Genomic DNA, 18,134 nt, shown 5'->3' with positions numbered 1-18,134 from the left:
GAGTAATGTCCTAAGTTCTTCCAAAGCCATTTATTGGAAATTATTGTGCCCATAAATCTCCACTTTGTACGACTTCATACAGATTTTCAACAAGACTGTATGAGAGTCACTTCATGAGCACCCTTGCCAACAACCCTTTCTTCTGGCTTTTTGAATCCTTCTGCATAACATATAAATGATTTATGAGTCATTTTAAGTACTATTAAATATTTTCCGGAGTCATTCCCAATCAAAAATCTCTGTGAATTTTTTTTCAAGTGATTAATATTATTACTAATATAATATTATTAATATTAATTACTTACTTTGATTACTTACCTATGTCTTCTGAATCTTATAATTCTCAAAACTGCAAAAATAAAATAGAAGGAACTCAACCAAAACTGGATTTAGACAATGAAAAGTGGAATCAATTAAAAGATAATAAAATTAAAATTAATTAGTATAATTACAAATAAAATACAGAATAGAAAATTACATAAAATGAATCAGAAATAGAAGTAATAGAAAAGAAAAAATTGAAATGGTATAAAAAAATTACATATTAAAATGAAAAGGAAAAAACTTATTTTAGAAACTGGCTCTTCCTGCGTTGTTGGACATGAACAGCCTGAAAATACAAAGTAAAACAAATTTGTATATAATAACTGGTGAGGATTTACCTGAGAATTAGACAAAGAACTCCTGAGTTCCAAAGCCCTGACTTTTCCCCAAATAATTGTGGTAATTGTACCTGAGAATTAGACAAAGAACTCCTGAGTTCCAAAGCCCTGACTTTTCCCCAAATAATTGTGGTAATTGTACCTGTTGAGGAAAGAAATACAAGCCTGGTTATCCTGGCGAAGGAGGATCAATAAAAATTTTCCTCCTCAATGTTCTGCTGCGCAGCTTTGCCTCGAAAGACTTCCACTCGTTGGGCTGGATTCCACGAGGTTCACTCACAGTCTTTTTCTTTCACTTTGTTCTCGTGAAATGGCACTTTTGGATCACCACTCAGGACTACTCTCACTCACGCACGACAATAAAACACTTTGGTGCAGTCGCGAAAGATATTTATTACTTTAAATTGAGAATATTTTAAGTTTTGTGGCAGAGCGATAAAATTATTACACTTGACTTGAACTTGCAGAGAAAGGAAGAGAAGAAAGAGGAAAAAAAAAGTCCGTTATGGAGAGGGGAAAAAATCAATTGACATTTTAGACGAGTCACCCAATAAATAATCATGGGTGGAAGTTTCCATGGACAAATTTAGGATATGTCTTTTTCCGCGTGAACATACTCCCCCTCTTGAGCGACTGCAAATATTGAACTTAATTGAATTTACAATATTTAATTCATGTTTGCAAAGCTAAACTTAGAACTAGAATAAGTTCTCACAATAATAAATGGATTCAATCATCCTTTAATTCCGAAAGTAAAGGGACTAGTTTAGTAATGGGCCTTTTATATTCACCCTTGGCAGTTTTCACTGTAGCCACCCTTACCAATCCGTCAACCCCCGGATGAACTTCCCTCACAACACCAAGTGGCCAATGAGTTGTGGCACTATCGGTTTCAATTAAAAGCACAACGTGTCCAACCTTTAAATTTTTGTGCTTTTTATCCCACTTGCTGCGGATTTGCAGTGTTGAAAGGTATTCTTTCTTCCAGCGAGCAGCAAAATCTTGCTGGATGCGTTGGCATAATTGCCATCTACTCAATTTATTCATGGCCAAGTGGCCTACAGAAGGATCAGGCAGTTGTAAAGGAGGAATTCCAATTAAGAAATTGCCTGGTGTCAAAATGACAGGATCTTCACTGTCTTCGGAAATACTTACGAGAGGCCGACTGTTCAAAATGGCCTCAATTTGAGCCAAGACCGTTACCATCTCTTCATAAGTAAGCAGAGCTTGCCCGACCGTGCGACGAAAGTGGTGTTTGAAAGAATGAACGGCGGATTCCCATAATCCTCCATGAGAAGGAGCAGCAGGGGCATTGAAATGCCACTGAATAGACAAGGATGAAGCAAAGTTTGTAATTCGTTCTTGGGATGCATGGTGACTGAGTAGGGTCTTTAGCTCTTTATCTGAGCCAACAAAATTTGTCCCATTATCGCTGAACATTTGATTGGGAATTCCGCGACGGGCTACGAACCTTCTCAGTACCGCAATAAATGACTCTGTTGACAATGATGTCACCAATTCTAAGTGTACGGCCTTTACACTCAGGCATACGAATACTACTACGTACGCTTTTTCCAAGGACTTGCCTCTGGGCAAACGTCTAATCATTATGTGGCCCGTGAAGTCCACCCCAGTGGCCACAAAGGGTCGGATATGAGATACTCTACATGCGGGAAGCTCCCCCATGAGCTGTTCGCAAGACGGAGGTTTGACCTTTTTGCAAACAACGCATTCACGGAAAACCCTTCGGACGAGGTTTCGACCACGAATTGGCCAGTATTTTTGGCGTAAATGGGAAAGGACAAGTTGCGGACCTGCGTGCATCAGAGTGACATGCTCTCTAACGGCAATGAGATGGGAAATTTTTGCATTTGGCAAAATTTTGGGATGCCTTACATTGTAGGGTTCATTAGAATAATGAAGTCTTCCCCCCACCCTCAATACCCCATCAGAATCTAGAAATGGACGGAGTTTTCTGATGTATTTCAATTTGTTGTTAGAGTCGAGGGTGTTTTTAGCCACTGCATTTACCACTTCAGGCATTTCCTCGTGCTGTGCCCATTTGATGAGCAAAGTCTCAGCCTTGCAAATTTCACTAACTGTTAGTGGTGATTGTTGCGCTATCTTAAGAGATCGTGTCACACGTCGATGAGACTTGAAGAAATCAGAAGCTCTGATGCACCACGCAAGCGTCCGGACCATACGCGTGAATGTTCCAATACGACAAACTAAATGTTCGTAAATTGAACGAAATTTTTGTGTTTCTGTTTCTCCCCCTTTGGGAATGGAACTTTCCACAAAGCATAACGCTTGAGGAGAACGCATGTGAAATGACGAAATAGAGAACACTGGGGGCCAGTTTTCCCTCTTAAGGCACAACCACTTGGGTCCAGACCACCATAAGTCGCTCGATAATAAATCTTTGGCGCTTGTGCCTCGCGAGATGAGGTCTGCCGGGTTCTCATGCGTTGACACATAATTCCATTGGTGGGTTTTTGAATGTGACAAAATGATTTTGGTCTGGTTGCGGACGAATACGTCTTGTTTAGGTTTGGGTTGATGGATCTGACACAAAACTACAGCTGAATCAGTCCAGAAATTGCAATTCTCAATTTCCAGTGACTGTGAAATTGAGATCATGAGATCCACAGCCAAAACTGCAGCACAAAGCTCAGCCTTTGGGATAGTGAGTTTAGGCATGGAATTTTTCTTTTTGTCAAGTGGAGAGATTCGAGACTTTGACGAAACAAGTCTAGAAAATCTTTCTCCTAACTCGTTGATTGTTACGAGAAAAACCACCGCACCATACGCGACCCCACTGACATCCGAGAACGCATGGAGTTCTCTGCCAACCACCCGGTCAAATTTGGAATACCACCGTGGGATTTTCAGTTCTTCAATGTTTGGCAGATCAGAAATGAATTCCCCCCACCTTTCCCTCACACTCTGGGATACTTCGTCCCTCCAGTCGAGCTCTTCAATCCATGTTGCTTGCATTATTAATTTTGCTCTGGTCAGAATGGGACCAACAAAGCCACATGGGTCATAAATACGCGCAATAGTGGATAGAATGTGGCGTTTAGTTGGGAGAGCTTGATCAGCCAAATTGGAAACACGAAACTGAAAACAGTCTTGACTTGGTAGCCAAACAATTCCAAGGGTTTTGGTTTCGAAACTCAAATTGACTTCCTCATTAGTAGAAGAGGAAACCTCCGATTCCATCACAGCAGAGCTGTTGGATTGAAATTTGGACAATTCCATGCCTGCCAAGAGAAATAGGGACTTCAATTCTTCTTTAATTTTCAAAACCTCATCAACGGTGGGTGCTGACAACAAACAGTCATCAACATAGGTATTCTCGCGAATGACTTTAGCTGCAGCTGGGTATCGATTACCTTCGCCTTCTGCCAACTGCATGAGAACCCTAGTTGCCAGAAATGGAGAGCTGGCAACCCCAAAACAAACCCGTGTAAATCGAAAATCTTCGATTTCATTGTCGAGTCTGATCACGAATCTTTGCAGGTCTCTATGGGAAGGGTGAAGCTCAACTTGCAAATACATTTTAACAATGTCGCAAGTTAATGCATATTTATGCATCCTAAATCTCCAAAGGATTGAAATCAGAAGGGGCTGAACGATAGGTCCCACATGCAAGCAGTCATTGAGATTCACACCTGACGCTGTGACGGAACTTGCATTAAATACTGGTCTAACTTTGGTGGACAACGCATTTTCCCTAATCACGCAGTGATGTGGCATATAGTATTTTGGTATTGAAGGAGCAAACAATTGGTTTGCAGGGACCCGTTCAATAATTCCCAACTGTAAATACTCACGAAATACAGTTAAGTATAATTCTTTGAGAGTCAAGTTCTTATCAAGTCGGCGTTCAAGGTGCGAAAATTGACGCAATGCTTGATTTCGATTGGAATGTAAGACCTGAATGTTCTCATTGAGAGGAAGTTGAACTTGATATCTCCCTTCTTTAGTTCGAGTGACAGTTGTGTCAAAGGATTTCTCCGCCTCAGCTTTCTCAAACGATTTGACGTCCTCTTTGGGGATATCTTCGATTTCCCAGAACTGTTTCATGGTTTTATCGAGTGAAGCTAAGGTGGTGACGTTGCACGAGACGGGTTGAGGTGGTGAGACCTTAAAACAAGGACCTACTACTAACCATCCGAAAACGCTATTGAGCAGACGCGGTTGGCCCTCTCCCAATTCATACTTGTCGACACCGAAATAATCCCAAGAATTTGCCCCACCTATCAAAAGATCTATACGTTGGCAGTGGTTCCAATGGGGATCTGCTAACTTAAGATGAGATGGGATCTTGATCTTGGCATCATTGACCTCCCAATTGGGGTGGTCTGTAGTCACACGTGGCATGACTAGACAGTCAAGAGACTGGCTCATGAGAATATTGTTAATCTCATATTCAAGTTTGACTTGAGTCTCTTGTTTGCACAATTGTGTGCTGTCATTTATTCCATTGATGGAAAAACGAGAAATCTTACATGGGAGCTTCAACAGTTGGCACAAATTGGTGCTAATGATATTAACCTGTGAAGCTGGATCCAAAAGAACTCGACAGAAATGTTTCTGATTGTTTTGACCTAACACCGTTACCACAGCAGTGGCAAAAAGCACGTTGGATTGAACTCCCCCGTTAGTAGTTAAACACGTGGGTGTTGTGGAGGAAGTTAACTTATACGAAGAATGAATCGTGGGATTCAAAGCCAACTGACTCGACATGGAGGCGACAGTGTCTGGGATCGAATTTTGAGTTGTAACGCAAAGGGCGGATCCTGATTGGTCAGAATCACCGGAAGATGCTGAAGGCTTGAATGCTTCGTGCAACAACTTATTGTGAGGCTTATTACAAGTTTTACAAAATGGGTAACTACACTGATCAATAGGATGAGAATCAGAAAGACAATTTTGGCAAATATTTAGCTGACGAACTACTTCCAATCTTTTTTTTCCATGTGCGACTCAAAAAAAGTTTGCACCGATACAATTTATGGGGAGATTCTTTACAATAAGAACAATTGGTTTGAATCCCTGATACCAGTGTAGATGCTTTCTTTTTGGGTGGAAACTGAGGTTTTTGTGACTTACTCGGACCTGGTTCAGGAGTGTCCTCAGAGGGTCCTGTGTGCTCTAATGCGCGACATCTTTTGTTCAGGAACCGGTCGAAATCTTCCCATGTGGAGGTGGAGATATCGTGATTCTCTTGCGCCCAAAGCCACTTCGTGTCTCTGTCAAATTTCCTCAGCATCCAATGGATGAGCCATGGATCTCGTTGAGCAATGTTCATCCCTTCCAATGCGTCAATTGCTGATGAAGTGTTAGATTGGATGCGCCTGATACTTGCAACATTGGGCTGAGTAATTGACGGCTGGTCCAAAAACTGATCCATCAGCGCGCACATTATGGAAAGTTTGTCATCGTACCTCTCTTTGAGACGATTCCAAGCTCTTGCGTAATTGTCATCTGAGATGCTGAATTTGCTGATGAGTTGCTCAGCCTCTCCCTTGACAGCATTTTTGAGGTAGTTCATCTTCTGCGCTTTAGTCAACGATGGATTGCTGTCGACTATGGATATGAACATATCATGGAATGTTCTCCATGAAGCATAAGATCCCGAAAATTCAGGGACCTTAATTGGCTCCAATTTTGCAGAAGATTGTGTCGCAAAACTTGTTTCATTTTCTAGTGAAGCATTCAGAAGTTCTTGTCTGGATTGTTCCAAATAAGAACGGAAATTATTGTTCTGAGCTTCCAGAATTTCTTTCAGCTTCCTTTCCTCTGAAGTTCTTTGGAGTTTTTGCTCCTCCAACTGACTTGCCATGAGGCTAAGAAGTCTATTTAGGGAAGAGGAATCTCCATTCAATTGTGGCGTCAAATGTTCTTTAGAATCCTCAATTGTGGTTATGAGAACCGAGATCCTTTCATAAGTTTGCATGCATTCTTCCAAAAATGCCAAGAGTTCTAAATTCTCAGCTTCAATTTGTTCAACTGTAGAGCACTCTTGAATAATTGAATGCTGCACTTCTTGGAACTTTTGTCGATTCTGTCTACCAACTCTCTTTGAGTTTTCAGCTCCGATTTAGCTTTAGGCTCAGTTAACAGCTGCGGATCATTCTCATACCTCTCAATGTTCCTCTTGAGGGTTGTCAATTGACCTTTGTACGAGGCACGAGATGACGTTTTGTGCGGCATGTCGCTGGCTGAAGTTCCACTGACTCCAACGGTGCTCGGCAGGACCAATAAAAGTGGTGAGGATTTACCTGAGAATTAGACAAAGAACTCCTGAGTTCCAAAGCCCTGACTTTTCCCCAAATAATTGTGGTAATTGTACCTGTTGAGGAAAGAAATACAAGCCTGGTTATCCTGGCGAAGGAGGATCAATAAAAATTTTCCTCCTCAATGTTCTGCTGCGCAGCTTTGCCTCGAAAGACTTCCACTCGTTGGGCTGGATTCCACGAGGTTCACTCACAGTCTTTTTCTTTCACTTTGTTCTCGTGAAATGGCACTTTTGGATCACCACTCAGGACTACTCTCACTCACGCACGACAATAAAACACTTTGGTGCAGTCGCGAAAGATATTTATTACTTTAAATTGAGAATATTTTAATTTTTGTGGCAGAGCGATAAAATTATTACACTTGACTTGAACTTGCAGAGAAAGGAAGAGAAGAAAGAGGAAAAAAAAGTCCGTTATGGAGAGGGGAAAAAATCAATTGACATTTTAGACGAGTCAACCAATAAATAATCATGGGTGGAAGTTTCCATGGACAAATTTAGGATATGTCTTTTTCCGCGTGAACAATAACTAACATATTCCTCTCCATATAAAAAGGGACAGATAATCCTAACCGGCTTATGTAGGTGAGATTCTTAACGTGAGCTAACTCGGAGTGCATGCAAATTCGATTTAGAGCTGAAGTTGGGAGACGCCATTCAGTTATCTTGAATCAAATTCGTGAAATTATACAAATTTTGTATTTAAACCAAAATATCAAAGATTTGGATGAACTGACAGAAAAGTGTTATATGGGTGAAATGTAGACCAGAATGTACTCTATAATTTTCCTATAGAACATGATCTCATCGATTACTCAGAAGCCAAGATAAGCGAGGTTTTTTGTTTCTTAACTCGTTTTTTCATCCAGAGTTCCCCAAGTAGTCATTTGTTGAACTTCAACTATATCAAGGAATTGTATTTTGTGGGACTTTCCATTTAAAACCCTATTTTAAGTGTCTTGGTGGAGTAGAGGCAGTCAAATTGGCATCTGAGTGATTTCAAAGCGTTATTATGGGAAAAATCAATTTTTTCACACTTAAACGGCAAAATCGAAGTGATAGCGTGATCTGAGCGGAAAATGATGTATGGACGAAATGTAGAGACAAATGTCCTCTACAATTATGTCGAAGTAATCATCAAAATCGGTTCAGCGACAGTCGAGATAATTGAGGTTATGTGATATTGAAATTGGTTTTTCGACTGTGGCGCCCCTGGTGTTGGTCCCACGAAGTTCAAATATTCTAGAAAGTTGTAGCATTTGGTGAGATCTTTCGTTTAAGCCCTCATTCATCAAAATCGGTCACATAGAACCGGAGATATGATTTTTTGAATCTTGTGAATTTTGACCCCTCATATCTCCGGTTCTATTGAAACCACAGCGCACATACGCACCATTTTGGAAACGTCCTAGACTGGACTACAACATACTAAAATTTCATTAACTTGCACAATGCCGTTTTTGAGAAAAGTGACTTTGAATTTCGATGAATTTTGACGCTATCACAGCGCCACCTGTGGTGACTTTTTGAACTTCCATCTGAAAGTGCTCATCGAGACGAAACCAAAAAGGTAAAATTTAGGTCGCTATGTTAGTTAGAACCGCAGATAGAGGCCGGTCAATGTTCGAACTTTGACCCCTTATAGCTCGGGTCAGGGGTTATGGATCGACTTAAGGTTTTTTTTGTTTGATAGGTATAATCAACGGCTACAACATACTAAAATTTCAGCCCGATGCACAATGGACTTTTTGAGTTATTTAACTTATAAGATTTAAAAATTTTCTTTTTAATAATAGCGCCCCTAGCGGTGGTTTTATGAACTTGCGATGTTAGAAGGGGAAGTGGCATTTCACGAGAGCTTTCCAAAAAGTCCTCACTTTTTAAATTCTGACAATTAGAACCGGAGTTATGGCCATTTTAAGAAATTTTTTTTGGACCCTTATAGCTCGGGTCTGGGGGGTCAGGGGACCTTAAGTTTGGTATTGATGGAAAGCTCTAAGGCCCAGCTATAACATACTAAAATTTGAGCCCGCTCGATGCCATAGGGGCGGAGCTATTGAGAAAACAAAAAAGGGGTGGTCTTCAAAATGTCGGAAGGAAGGGTGGGGGGTGGGGGGTCAATGCACCAAGTTGCAATTTTCACCCGATATATAACCTTTGCCGAAAACCGCAAGTCGATATCTTTTTTAGTTTAGGAGCTATTAAGCTCCAAAGAGCGGCCGGCCGGCCGGCCGGGAACGTAAATTAGCCACATGTATATTCGTGATCAGGAAGTGCTGAAACACATTTTGGCCAAATTTGAGGTCGATCAGACGACATGAAATTTTGTTAGGATTATAGTAGGTGAGATTGTTAAGAATCTCACCTAATATTACACAAATTGGAGAATTTTAATTAATATGAAATTTTCTTAATCTAAAATATTTCTTTTACCTTTTCACCTTAAGGAATTCGCATACTGCATCCCTCCAGAACACCACTTTCTGGTAGATAATACTTCTGAAATTAAATAAAAAAATAGTTACTACAAAGTATATCACAGAAATGTTAGAACCTAGAAGTATGTTCTATACATATAAAAATAGTACAAAAATATTCTCACCTTATGGAAAGTATATCCTCTTGTAGTGAAGTCGGGATGTTGCGTTGCAGATTGGACATCGACGCGTCCGTTCTGTGCATTCCTCGCAGGCTACAACATGCCCGCATGGCATAGAAACGCATTCTATTAATTATCGCAGCACAGTCTGCAATGTAATGGATGTAACCGGGGTTGGGCTGACGCTTCCTCCTGTTGAGCTGGTGGAGGTTCTTGGGGGGTTTCGTCATCAGGTCGAAACAATATTTCGCACAATCCCCCAAGCGTCTGCTCCGCGTTTACCACTGCTGCGAGTATGTTGAGAAGTATCTGTTGCTTCTCAATTCGCGACAGCTGTAGCCCATTTTGGAAAAATACCTCCAGTCTTCCCACTATCACGGACTGAAGATTCACGATCTCACAACCACGTAATAATTCTATTATCTGGGTATGCGTTTTACCATTCACAATTAAATTAATAAGTTCCTCTTCGGTCTTCCGTTTGCGAAGAGGCGGGCTAGACGATAGTGAACCGAAACCATCATTACCTTCAACACAGAATCACTAATAAAACTTCAATTAATTACTGACACACGGAGGTGAAGAACAGGACTGACTATTCTCCCACTGCACTGTTCAAATGGTTTAAGTACTTAGGATGTCTATGCTTATACATAGTTGGTAATTTGACTTGGACTATATGGAAAAGAGTTGGATGTCCATTTATTTTTCATTGAAGTAAATAGATGAGAAATATAACTTCTCAAGTGTCATTCACAACATATTCACAGATTCCCTGTGTGAAAATTTAAACATAATCCGATTCAATTCTTGACTTAAATCAAATTCATTGATCTTTTAATATGGTTTATGCACTTTCCTTCTATGTATTCTTATTCAATTTTGCTTCAGTGAAAATAATTCGTATTCGTAAATTAATGATCTGATAAAAAATGCTGTAATTCTTTTAATTTAAAAGCAGTTTACAATTCCTATGAAGTTGACTTCTTTTGGATTTTTATGTAAAAGATAACAAAATCCGTTGTGTGTCTATTTATTGAAGTGTGATTAAATTGAGACTTATCATCTGGTTGCTAAAAAACATATTCTTTCCGTATTAACACTTGTAAACTCAAATACTATATTCAGTGTAGATTCATTTTCTTTTTCTTCATATGGAGTAAAAATAATCAGCGGCGCATTTTGCTCATTTGCCGACTCAGAGTTAAGAATGTAATTCAAATCTTTCTCTTCACACCACCGGGTAGATATTGATGGTGTTAGTGTTTTTTTTACCACCTGTAGCATAAGAATGTATTGTATTGTATATGTGTGGTGACCGGCCACTCGATGGCGTGATGAGTAGAGAGAGAGAGAGAGAGAGAGTTGAAAGGGGGTAGTAGTAGAGTGATATGGTGGTGAGCGGATGGAAGATCAAGCAGGAAAAATAAAGTGAATTAAATAATAAGAATTTCGTGTATTTTCTTAAACCAAAGTCACCACAACTGGCGACGGAGGTAAAAGAAGTTCGGATAGTGTGCAAGAAAGTGATAAAAGTGAAGAAAATTATCAGAAAAGAGGAATTATCCTGGGCAATGTTTTATGCTCTATTTTTATCATTTTGTACTCGAACTCATAGACAGAGCAACATAAATTTCAATATTATTTGGGGCATTGATAAAGGGAAAAGTTGATTAGAAAGGCAGATTTTTTTTATGACTGGTAACAGTAATATGGGGAGATGAAAGAACAATAGGGATTTAAAGAAAAAGTACACACTGGGTCAAATATATTGGCACAAAAAAGTGGATATTAGAAATATTTGTGTGGTTTATTATCTGAATATGCAAAGAAAAGGACAGATAATCCTAACCGGCTTATGTAGGTGAGATTCTTAACGTGAGCTAACTCGGAGTGCATGCAAATTCGATTTGGAGCTGAAGTTGGGAGACGCCATTCAGTTATCTTGAATCAAATTCGTGAAATTATACAAATTTTGTATTTAAACCAAAATATCAAGGATTTGGATGAACTGACAGAAAAGTGTTATATGGGTGAAATGTAGACCAGAATGTTCTCTATAATTTTTCCATAGAACATGATCTCATCGATTACTCAGAAGTCAAGATAAGCGAGGTTTTTTGTTTCTTAACTCGTTTTTTCATCCAGAGTGCCCCAAGTAGTCATTTGTTGAACTTCAACTATATCAAAGAATTGTTGTATTTTGTAAGACTTTCCATTTAAACCCCTATTTTAAGTGTCTTGGTGGAATAGAGGCAGTCAAATTGGCATCTGAGTGATTTCAAAGCGTTATTATTGGAAAAATCAATTTTTTCACACTTAAACGGCAAAATCGGAATGATAGCGTAGTCTGAGCGGAAAATGATGTATGGACTAAATGTAGAAACAAATGTCCTCTATAATTATGTCGAAGTAATCATCAAAATCGGTTCAGCGACAGTCGAGATAATTGAGGTTATGTGATATTGAAATTGGTTTTTCGACTGTGGCGCCCCTGGTGTTGGTCCCACGAAGTTCAAATGTTCTAGAAAGTTGTAGCATTTGGTGAGATCTTTCGTTTAAGCCCTCATTCATCAAAATCGGTCACATAGAACCGAAGATATGATTTTTTGAATTTTGTGAACTTTGACCCCTCATATCTCCGGTTCTGTTTTAACCACAGCGCGCATTTGCACCATTTTGGAAACGTCCTAGACTGGACCACAACATACTAAAATTTCATTAACTTGCACAATGCCGTTTTTGAGAAAAGTGACTTTGAATTTCGATGAATTTTGACGCTATCACAGCGCCACCTGTGGTGACTTTTTGAACTTCCATCTGAAAGTGCTCATCGAGACGAAACCAAAAAGGTAAAATTTAGGTCGCTATGTTAGTTAGAACCGGAGATAGAGGCCGGTCAATGTTCGAACTTTGACCCCTTATAGCTCGGGTCAGGGGTTATAGATCGACTTAAGGTTTTTTTTGTTTGATAGGTATAATCAACGGTTACAACATACTAAATTTTCAGTCCGATGCACAATGGAATTTTTGAGTTATTTAACTTATAAGATTTAAAAATTTTCTTTTTAATAATAGCGCCCCTAGCGGTAGTTTTATGAACTTGCGATGTTAGAAGGGGAAGTGGCATTTCACGAGAGCTTTCCAAAAAGCCCTCACTTTTTAAATTCTGACAATTAGAACCGGAGTTATGACCATTTTAAGAAATTTTTTTTGGACCCTTATAGCTCGGGTCAGGGGGGTCGGGGGACCTTAAGTTTGGTATTGATGGAAAGCTCTAAGGCCCAGCTATAACATACTAAAATTTGAGCCCGCTCGATGCTATAGGGGCGGAGCTATTGAGAAAACAAAAAAAGGGTGGTATTCAAAATGGCGGAAGGAGGGGTGGGGGGTGGGGGGTCAATGCACCAAGTTGCAATTTTCACCCGATATATAACCTTTGCCGAAAACCGCAAGTCGATATCTTTTATAGTTTAGGAGCTATTAAGCTCCAAAGAGCGGCCGGCCGGCCGGGAACGTAAATTAGCCACATATATATTCGTGATCAGGAAGTGCTGAAACACATTTTGGCCAAGTTTGAGGTCGATCGGACGACATGAAATTTTGTTAGGATTATAGTAGGTGAGATTGTTAAGAATCTCACCTAATATTAGACAGGGTTCTTAAATGAATGGAAAAAATGAGACTGTCTAGATATTAAAAAAAAAAATAATAATAATAAAATAAAAAAAAAGTAATGACAGGGTTCTTAAATGAACGTAAAAAAAAATGTGACTGTTATTATTAATTGAAAAGGCAGGGTTCTTAAATGAACGTGAAAAATGAGACTGTCTAAATGATGAAAAAAAAACAATGACAGGGTTCTTAAATGAACGGAAAAAATGAGACTGTCTGAATTAAAAAAAAAAAAAATTGACAGGGTTCTTAAATGAACGGAAAAAATGAGACTGTCTGGAAAAAACTAAACTAGAGAAAAGAAGGACAATGTTCCTAATAATTAAATTTTTGAAAGCATTGCAAATTTGTAAAATAAATTAAATTTTTAAAATGGTTTTTAAGAAACGATTGAAAATGTTTTTAAAGAAATTTACATACAATAATTCAATGAATTGCTGAAATACAATGATTTTAATAAATTTTACAGAATTATTTCGTTGAATTTTGGACAAGTTTCAAATGAAAAAATGGAAAAACAGTGGAACTTACCGCCATTCGAATGCGAGTCATTGACACCCAATGAAACACGTATTAAATGGGAAGAATGGAAATCAGCCTTTGAATTTGTTGCAAAAGCATCTGGAGAAAAGGACAATACCAAGTTGAAATGTCTTTTGATTGCATATGGCGGATTTCAATTGCAAAAGATTTTCCGGAAAATTCCAGGGGCTGATGTAGAAGCTGATGTTGAGAAAAATATTGATCCATATGAAGTTGCGATCAAGAAATTGGATGAATATTTTATTCCCAAGCGACATGACACATATGAAAGAAACGCATTCTGGTCTCTCAAACGCGGTTCTGATGAATCAATGCGGAACTTCATATTACGCGCTCAAAATCAGTCTGAAAAATGCGAATTTGGATCTTCATCAGAAGAAGCGAGGTCCTACTGTCTGACTGATATCATAATCTTGCAATCGTCTCCAGAATTAAGAGAAAAGCTTCTCGGAAAAGGCGATATGAAACTTGATGACTTGATTAGATACATTTGCGCATTTGAATCAGCCAAAGAACAGGCGAAAGAGATGAGTAAGTCTCAATCGCAACCAATCACATCTGGTTTAAACAATAATCCAGGGATCGAAAAGGGAGACTTGAATGCTATCCAAGGTCAGAAGAAGGGATTTAATTCTCATAAGAAAAGACCAGATAATAAGTCTAAGGACTTTATTGAGTGTTACCGTTGTGGGAAAAATGGTCATTCAGGGAGAGACTCTAGATGTCCAGGCTGGAACATTATCTGTTCAAAATGTAATATAAAAGGCCATTTTGCTGCTAAATGCCGAACACGGAACAATCGGAAGCGACCAAACACTGATGATGCACATGTGAAGCCTAAGACCGAGAAAATACGATGTATTCGAGAGGATGATGATGATGATGCTACATCATCTTCAAACTTCATCTTCAACATTGGTGATGGAGATGATCTTATTTGGTGTAAGATTGGAGGCATCCTTACTGAGATGCTTATTGACTCAGGTATGGTGTTTTATATAAAAAAAAGTAAATAAATTATTTAATTTAAAAAAAAGGAAAAAAGCAAATTAAAATTTTAATTGTAATTCAATAATTAGGTTCAGCTCACAATATAATTGATGAACACTCTTGGGAATACCTCAAAAAGAGTGGGATAAAAGTTCGGAACATGAACAAGACAGTTCACCGAGAGCTCCGTGCTTATGCACAAACTAAACCTTTGGAGATCATTGGCTCTTTTGAGGCTGATATTCTTATTGCGGATGTGGATAAGGATCTGGTGGCTCAAGCAAAATTTTATGTCATCAGAGGAGGCACTCAGCCACTTCTAGGAAAAATCACGGCTAAATTACTCGGGGTGCTAGTTCTAGGACTGCCTAGCACCAGACAAAATCAAGTCAATCAACTGGAGGACAATCCTGCAATCACACCCTTTCCTAAGTTGAAAGGCATTAGATTGCTGATTCCCATTGACAAGGATGTGACTCCTGTTAGTCAGCATGCCAGACGCCCCCCATCGCTCTCCTCAGCAAAGTTGAGGAAAAGCTCGATGAATTACTGAAGGCAGATATTATTGACCCGGTGAGAGGACACAGTGATTGGGTGTCTCCGATTGTCGTTATTGCCAAAGACAACGGTGATATAAGACTATGTGTTGATATGCGACAAGTCAACAAGGCGGTAAAAAGGGAGAACCATTTGATGCCAATGTTTGAAGACTTTTTGCCCAGGTTGAGATCAGCTAAAATATTCTCACGCCTTGATGTGAAGAATGCGTTCCATCAGATTGAACTTGATCCCTCATGTCGGCATATAACGACATTCATCACTCATAAAGGAATGTATAGATATAAAAGATTGATGTTCGGCATCTCTTGCGCTCCAGAAATTTTCCAAAAGACTATGGAGCAGATATTATCAAAATGTGTGAATGCTCTCAATTACATTGATGACATTGTAGTGTTTGGGGCCACGATTGAGGAACATGATGATGCTCTACGAGGTGTCATTAAAGCATTCAAGGAATATGATGTCTTACTCAACCAAGGAAAGTGTCACTTCAGAGTCAAACAACTTGAATTTTTGGGACATATGATTTCTGAGAAAGGAATTAGGCCAACGGAGAGTAAGATAGAAGCTGTTCAAAAATTCCGCGCTCCGCAATCAAAAGAAGAAGTTCGCAGTTTCTTGGGGTTAGTAACATACGTTAGTCGATTCTTGCCAGACTGCGCTACAATTACTTTCCCTCTTCGGGAATTGTGTTGTAGCAAGGAGGTTTTCAAATGGGAAAAGAATCACGAAGAGGCCTTCAAGACTTTAAAAGCTATGATTGCGGACTCTCAAACACTGAGTTATTTCAATAATAATCGCGTAACCCAAGTCGTAGCTGATGCTTCGCCAGTAGCATTAGGGGCTGTTCTGGTTCAGTTTGAAGGTGAAGATAGGGAGCATCCTTATGTAATCAGTTACGCCAGTAAGAGTTTGTCGGAGACTGAGCGCCGTTATTGCCAAACGGAAAAGGAAGCTCTGGCACTCGTATGGGCAGTAGAGAGGTTCAGTGTCTATCCTATCGGACGTGTTTTTGAATTAGTGACTGATCATAAGCCACTGGAGGTGATTTTCAAGCCTTCTGCGAAACCATGTGCAAGAATCGAAAGATGGCTTTTAAGGCTGCAGTCGTTCACTTACAAAGTTGTTTATAAAAAGGGATCTCTGAATGTGGCAGATTCTCTCTCCAGATTGCCAGAGGTAGAAGTGGCAAAAGATTTTGATAAGGACAGTGAGATTTTTGTAAGGGCAGTTATGGAGTCAGCAGCAGTCGATGTTTCCGAAATTGAAGAGTGTTCGAAGAATGATAAGGAGCTCAAAATTGTTCGAGAGTGCTTGGAATCAGGCAATTGGAATCGTCCAGAGGTCAAGAAATATCAGCCTTTTGTGATGGAACTTGGTCAAGTTGGAGATATTGTTGTCAGAGGCAATAAGTTCGTGGTGCCATTTGATTTGAGGCAGAGGATGCTGGAACTTGCTCATGAAGGACATCCCGGGGAAACAACCATGAAGCGGAGATTGAGAGATCGCGTATGGTGGCCAGGAATGGATTCGGAAGCAGTCAAGGTGGTACAAAGTTGCGAAGGTTGCCGTCTAGTGGCAGGACCCTCCAAACCGGAACCGATGTTGAGGAAGACTTTACCAGAGGGACCATGGATCGACATTGCAATAGACTTCATGGGACCACTGCCTAGTGGAGAGTATCTGCTTGTGATAGTCGATTATTACAGCAGATACAAGGAGGTGGAAGTCATGACTAAGATTTCTGCAAGAGATACAATCAATCGCCTAGACAAGATCTTCATTCGACTCGGATATCCCAGAACTATCACATTGGACAATGCGAAACAATTTGTGAGTGGAGAACTGGATGAGTATAGCAAACAGAAGGGCATTGTACTGAATCATACAATTCCATATTGGCCGCAACAGAACGGTGAGGTTGAACGCCAGAACCGGTCCTTGTTGAAGAGAATTAAGATAAGTCATGCACTAAATCGTGACTGGAAGCAAGACTTGAAGGATTACCTTCTTATGTATTATACAACTCCGCATTCAACCACTGGAAAGACGCCTACAGAGTTATGCTATGGAAGGACAATAAGAGGGAAGATTCCAGCCCTTGGAGACATTGCCACTGCCCCACCGAGTTCAGAATTCAGAGATCGTGATCGCAGACTGAAAGAGAAAGGAAAGGAGAGAGAAGATGAACGACGCGGTGCTAAGTCTTCATCTGTTATAGAAAAGGGAGATTCCGTGTTGCTTAAGAATTTACCAGGAAATAAACTTGAAACTAATTTCGGGCGTACAGAGTATGAGGTCATCGAGAAATCTGGACCAGCAGTCACGGTGGTAGACAAAGATTCTGGGAAGATATATGAACGTAACAGCGCTCATGTGAGGAAAGTATTAAAGCTAGAAAGCATTCATCAGGATGGAGACAATGCAGAGGAAACAGTGCGGCGATCTCTAAGGCAGCGAAAGGTACCAAGGAAGCTTGAGGGATTCAATACTTAAAGGAAAACATGCGGGGAAAAGAAGGAGGATGTGGTGACCGGCCACTCGATGGCGTGATGAGTAGAGAGAGAGAGAGAGAGAGAGAGAGTTGAAAGGGGGTAGTAGTAGAGTGATATGGTGGTGAGCGGATGGAAGATCAAGCAGGAAAAATAAAGTGAATTAAATAATAAGAATTTCGTGTATTTTCTTAAACCAAAGTCACCACAATATGTATTGTATAATTATGCATAACTGCATTGTATGTTCAATGTTCACCTAATAAATCAGTCTTGATCGAACCCTCATCAAATGTGGACTTTAC

At 39.7% G+C, this 18,134-nt stretch overlaps 2 protein-coding genes across 2 annotated transcripts; one reads left to right on the top strand and one right to left on the bottom strand.

Moving 5' to 3' along the window:
• Positions 1-1,391: 1,391 nt before the first annotated feature.
• LOC129808588 (uncharacterized) lies at positions 1,392-6,884 on the bottom strand. The gene is made up of 3 exons (XM_055858370.1): positions 6,748-6,884; positions 5,781-6,517; positions 1,392-5,428 (listed from the first exon to the last, which is right to left on the bottom strand). Exons 1-3 carry the CDS (start codon positions 6,882-6,884, stop codon positions 1,392-1,394), a joined length of 4,911 nt encoding a protein of 1,636 aa, XP_055714345.1.
• Positions 6,883-17,833, top strand: LOC129808587 (uncharacterized protein K02A2.6-like). Its single transcript, XM_055858369.1, has 4 exons — positions 6,883-6,940; positions 14,552-14,770; positions 14,866-15,188; positions 15,263-17,833. Exons 1-4 carry the CDS (start codon positions 6,883-6,885, stop codon positions 17,831-17,833), a joined length of 3,171 nt encoding a protein of 1,056 aa, XP_055714344.1.
• The last annotated feature ends 301 nt before the right edge of the window (positions 17,834-18,134 follow it).

Source organism: Phlebotomus papatasi, chromosome 4, assembly GCF_024763615.1.
Source record: "Phlebotomus papatasi isolate M1 chromosome 4, Ppap_2.1, whole genome shotgun sequence".
Lineage (NCBI taxonomy): Eukaryota > Metazoa > Arthropoda > Insecta > Diptera > Psychodidae > Phlebotomus > Phlebotomus papatasi.
Note: the sequence above shows the minus strand (reverse complement) of the source record. Positions and strands in the feature narration are given on the sequence as shown.

Coding starts and splice junctions, on each gene's coding strand:
- LOC129808588 (XM_055858370.1), bottom strand. CDS start 6,884: ATGCCGCACAAAACGTCATCTCGTGCCTCGTACAAAGGTCAATTGACA. Junction 6,518..6,747: donor GAGCTGAAAACTCAAAGAGA/GTTGGTAGACAG, acceptor TAGACTTCTTAG/CCTCATGGCAAGTCAGTTGG. Junction 5,429..5,780: donor CACTCCTGAACCAGGTCCGA/GTAAGTCACAAA, acceptor ATTCGATCCCAG/ACACTGTCGCCTCCATGTCG.
- LOC129808587 (XM_055858369.1), top strand. CDS start 6,883: ATGTCGCTGGCTGAAGTTCCACTGACTCCAACGGTGCTCGGCAGGACC. Junction 6,941..14,551: donor CGGCAGGACCAATAAAAGTG/GTGAGGATTTAC, acceptor GTAATATAAAAG/GCCATTTTGCTGCTAAATGC. Junction 14,771..14,865: donor TGAGATGCTTATTGACTCAG/GTATGGTGTTTT, acceptor TTCAATAATTAG/GTTCAGCTCACAATATAATT.